Source organism: Quercus lobata, chromosome 3 (genome assembly GCF_001633185.2).
Source record: "Quercus lobata isolate SW786 chromosome 3, ValleyOak3.0 Primary Assembly, whole genome shotgun sequence".
NCBI lineage: Eukaryota > Viridiplantae > Streptophyta > Magnoliopsida > Fagales > Fagaceae > Quercus > Quercus lobata.
The window spans coordinates 52,436,691-52,441,409 of NC_044906.1; the positions used below are offsets into that span (position 1 = coordinate 52,436,691).

Here is a 4,719-nt window from a genome sequence, read left to right on the forward strand (position 1 = left end):
TCGAGAGTGAGAGAGATTTAGAAACAGTGAGTGTGAGTGTGAGAATAAGACTAAGAGAGGTGTAAGTGAGGTGAGGTGAGTGAATCAGGTGATTAGGGTTAAGAGATTTAGTTTTTAGGTTTCCCTTTGTCCAAAATGACGTAGTTGTAGGCTGGGAAAAAGTCCAAGAATGATGTAGTTTTAGTTTTAAACCCAACTGGCCAATAACTAGTTTGACCATGCCGATTCCCGGTTTTTATGGTTGAACCAGCCGATTATGGGGTTTTTCAAGTTTTTGAGTAATTTTCAGTTTTTAGCCATTACTGGACCTGGTTGAAGGCTGATTTCCGGTTGAACCGAATAGACCAGCCAATTCGGTTTGGTTTTTAAAACCATGATTCTGAAGAAGAAGAAAATTTGGAGAATAGATCTAGAGAAGTATAGCCCTATCCAACGGCAGGAACTCGAGTCTTATATTTTTTTCTAAAGACTAAAGTTCCACGTAGATTTTTTCTTCCATATCAGATTACCACCACTTGGAACTCAAGTATTTAAAACTTTTGTTCCATCATTGAACTCGAGTTTCAAAGTCTCAAGATGCTAGTTTACTAAATAATTTTACAAACTTAACAACTAACTACAATGTTCCAAAAATAATGATAAATGCCAAAATTCCCCATATAAGTGTATAGAGCTTAACTAAGAGTATTGTTTTGTAGATTTTGGTTATGAGGGTTTTTATAGGCTCAAGGGGTTTTGAAAAGTGACTGAGTTCACTTGTGTGGATTTCAATGATTTTTTTTTTTTTTTTTTTTGGAATTTTTGTTTATGGGTAAGTTGATAGGTTGAGGAAGTTTTTGGGTAGTTATTATGGTTTCACCGATGAGGATTTAGAGCAATGTTGTCAATTCCATTAAGTTCCAATTAGAATGGTTGGAAAAATCTATTTCAAAGAATTAACAAGTACTAATCTCATCCCTATTCCAACTTGGTATAAATTTGGACTCATTATGGTCAGTATGATGATTTCTCATTTTAGTTAAAATGTGAAGAAAACTTTATTTTCTTGTTTTTCTAAATTCATCTCCTTTTTTTTTTTCATTAGTTAATTCGCCAATGACATTTTTTTTAATTATCCTTTTGCATAGGTAACCACTAACATTTACTAGCTTAGGCTTGTTAGGAAAGTATAGGAAGAAATAGAGGATAAATATATCTACAAAATTTAAAATCCATTTATTTGGACTTAATTTTATTTTAGTCCAAAATTTTAAATGATCGTTATAAAAAAATTTTAAAAAAAAATGTTAATGTCGGACGTTAAATTTTATGGACTAAATTGTGACAAGATGTGATAAAAAAAAGGGCAAATTTATCCCAAAAAAAAAAAAAATTAGGGGTAAGTAGGTGCTTAGTAAAATTGTAAACGCGTTTGGGAGTTTGGATAGATAAAAGATTGAAAAGACACAGTCAAGCACACCGACCCAAAAAAAAAAAGACGCAGTCTCCGTCTCACACAAGACACAAGGTAGTATTTGGTAGACAGGTTGTCATCGTCGCGGGTCCAACAACTTCCACATGGACTCTATCAAGTCTACGTGCATCTCAGCATCCAATTAAACTGCGACGCGTGTCCGACGTGACGTGGTGATACTCAACCACAACAATATCTCTCATCTCCAAGCAGCTATATAAATATAAAAACCGTAAATACTAAAAGTAGATTCACAAAACGGGTTGCGAGAGAGATAAAAAGAGAGAGCGTAGGGAGAGAGGAAAACCAAACGAAAGGAAAGGAAAAACAAAAAAGAAGAGAAAGGAAAAGACATTACTGTAATTCTCCGACGCGCGCACGGCCACCGGATCTCCCTGTAATCATGGTAATTTTTCACTCTCTCTTCTCTTCTTCTTTTGTAATGTTATTATTTATTTTGATCTCCGGTTTCCGGTTGAATTAGTTTGTAATATTTCTTGATCTGTTATCGTTCTTGATGATTTGATCTTGCAATCGATCTGATCTAGCCGAACGAACGGTTGTGATTTGATTGATGAGGCGTCAGATCTATAATGTTGTTCTATGAATAGTCTTCATTGTGTATGATATATATTTAGATAAAGAAAGATGAATTGTGTTAATATAATATACAGTATATGGTTTTATAATTTATATCACATTTTGATGTTTGTTTTCGTAGATCTTATAGGCACTGTTTCAATCTGAATAGCCACACACCATTATAATTAGGAATCTAGATATAGAATTATCGAGCTGAATTTGGGGGGTTTGAGGCGAAATTATGTATATATTTTTGTTATAATTTTTTTTTTGAATGTAAAGGAAATCGGAGCATTTCATTTGTGTTCGCGCATCAAAATATTGTTTATTTATAACCAATATATATATATATATTGTTTAAGTGCTGTTTATTTGAGTAGTTTGATGATGGAATTGTGGTATGTTTGCGCAGACAACTTCGAGGCGTCTTGCGGATAGGAAGGTGGAGAGGTTCGATAAGAACATTATGAAGAGAGGAGCTGTGCCTGAAACAACCGCGAAGAAGGGAAAGGACTACCCCGTTGGTCCTGTTCTTCTCGGCTTCTTCATTTTTGTTGTCATTGGCTCATGTAAGATTTTCCCCCTTCATTGGTAACTTTTATAACTACACAAATTTGATAATTGAACCTTGCAATGTCGTCATATGAGTGGCACAGAATAACTTGTTCCTACACATTTGAACTTTTAACTTTGAATGATTAGCGCATCGAGCTTCAACCTAGTCTGTTTTGATAATTTTTACAATTACTAATGTCTGAATTGTTGAGCATAGGGATATCTATTTGGAATCTAAAGCCTGTATGCAAGTCAAATGCATTGGAATTTCTCATTATACGGATTGAATAGTTTGTCATTGGCATCCTCCATTGTATATGGGTAGCAGCATAGGTAGAAGATGATATACTTGACAGAAACTCTAGTACTAACAGTTGATAGCGAAACCCATTTTCGAGCTTGGATTCCAGTAGTTTATTTTGGGTCTTTTTAATTTTGCTTATGCGAATTTGATTGAAGGTTTACTTACGACGTCTTTGTCATTGTTGCAACAGCTCTCTTTCAGATAATCAGAACAGCAACAAGTGGAGGCATGGCATAAACATACCCTGATCTGAAATATGGCAGCAGATGAATTCCTGTTATGCCTTTTGTCCTTTTTTTTTGTTAGCTGTCTAGGAAAATGATGATACATTTAGACTTGTGGTTTCGCATGTTGTGAAGTACTCAAGAAATTTAAATAAAAGATACCCATTATCAGGGTTGTATTGACTATAAATTATCTCATATTGTTTCTTATATGAATGGGAAGACCTTGCACAGGGGTTATTCCGTATATTCCTCAGTTTTATTATTCTATCCTATTCTTTCAATATATAAACTTATGAGTAAAGACAAGGTTAAGGTTAATATCCTATTCCTATTCCTTCAATATATAATCTTATGAGTAAAGACATGGTTAATATTTTAAGAACAAACTTTCATTTCCATTCATTGGAGAGATGACATTATATTCCGATCGCTTTTGACATTCAAAATTCTTTCATGTCAAAATGACATCCTATTCCACTTTATTATGCTCCTAACTAATTTATCTATTGCATGTAAAGGGGTATATACTATATAGGTGATTTATGCCGAGCGTGTCAAGCTTTGTAAACTATAAAGATTTTCAAATCAAATTGTCAAGCTTTCGAAAGTAAAATTTTGCATTTTTAGAAATATGCGAGGAATATCGAAAATTTGTCACTTTTGTTGGATAGGATGAGAAAATTTTACAGCCTTGTTATTAACAGAAATATTTTCTACAGTTTGTTAAAATTGTATCATTTAATTTTTATCCACTAACTAAAACCATCATGACGAGTGGTAAAGAATGTTGAGCTGGACTTTAGATGGTGTCAACTTCTTAGTAGTATTTTGGACTTTTAGACGGCATCAATATATAAGTCATTTTAAGGTTGAGATGCATGGTTGCTCAAAAACTTAAAATCATGACGTTACCTCTCATTGGTGTTAGACCCTTTATCCTTGATAGGAAAGGAATGATTTTAGGTAGGTGTAATCAAGCCGAGTCGAATATTAAAAGTTTAGAATTGTTTATTTCATTTTATTTTGAACATGAGCAGAGTTTGAGCTCATTACTAAGCTAGATTGCTTGTTCAATCTTAATTCATTTTCTTGTTAAATAAGTTCAAGTTTGTTCACGAGTTATTGATTAACTTATTCCTATACTTTAACTGTTAGGACTATTTTTTTTTTACCCATTCACAAATCTATACTAAAAATTGGTAATTAAAATACAATTAAAATTATATTATTTGAGTTAATTAAATAAAATGATTTTTGTTTATGAACTTATAAAAAGTAGATTCATCAATTTTGTATACTTATATGAACTTACATAATTTTTACTACAAAATGGATTATTTATAGGACAAACATATAATATTAAATATATTTAAATCGAGCCTCATACTCACGGTCTTGTTCACAAACACACTATAATGTTTGAGGTTTGTTTGTTTGTAGTCAAGCCTAAACTTAGGCTTGAGCTTGACTCATTTGCTAAATAAACAAATATAAACAAATCTTTTTCATGAGCTAATTCCGAATTTTTTATAATAAGTTCGGTTCATATACAGCCCTAACTACACGCGGTTCATATACAGTCCTGACTCCATGTGATG

At 32.7% G+C, this 4,719-nt stretch overlaps 1 protein-coding gene across 2 annotated transcripts; it reads left to right on the forward strand.

The window, feature by feature from the left end:
• The first annotated feature begins 1,695 nt into the window (after positions 1-1,695).
• LOC115979172 (stress-associated endoplasmic reticulum protein 2) lies at positions 1,696-3,378 on the forward strand. Of its 2 annotated transcripts, XM_031101143.1 has the most exons (3): positions 1,696-1,859; positions 2,448-2,604; positions 3,085-3,377. In XM_031101143.1, exons 1-3 carry the CDS (start codon positions 1,857-1,859, stop codon positions 3,129-3,131), a joined length of 207 nt encoding a protein of 68 aa, XP_030957003.1. In that variant the 5' UTR covers positions 1,696-1,856; the 3' UTR covers positions 3,132-3,377. The 2 variants fall into 2 exon arrangements, with proteins under 2 accessions (XP_030957003.1, XP_030957002.1); XM_031101142.1 differs by lacking the exon at positions 1,696-1,859 and having other exon boundaries at positions 2,436-2,604; positions 3,085-3,378.
• The last annotated feature ends 1,341 nt before the right edge of the window (positions 3,379-4,719 follow it).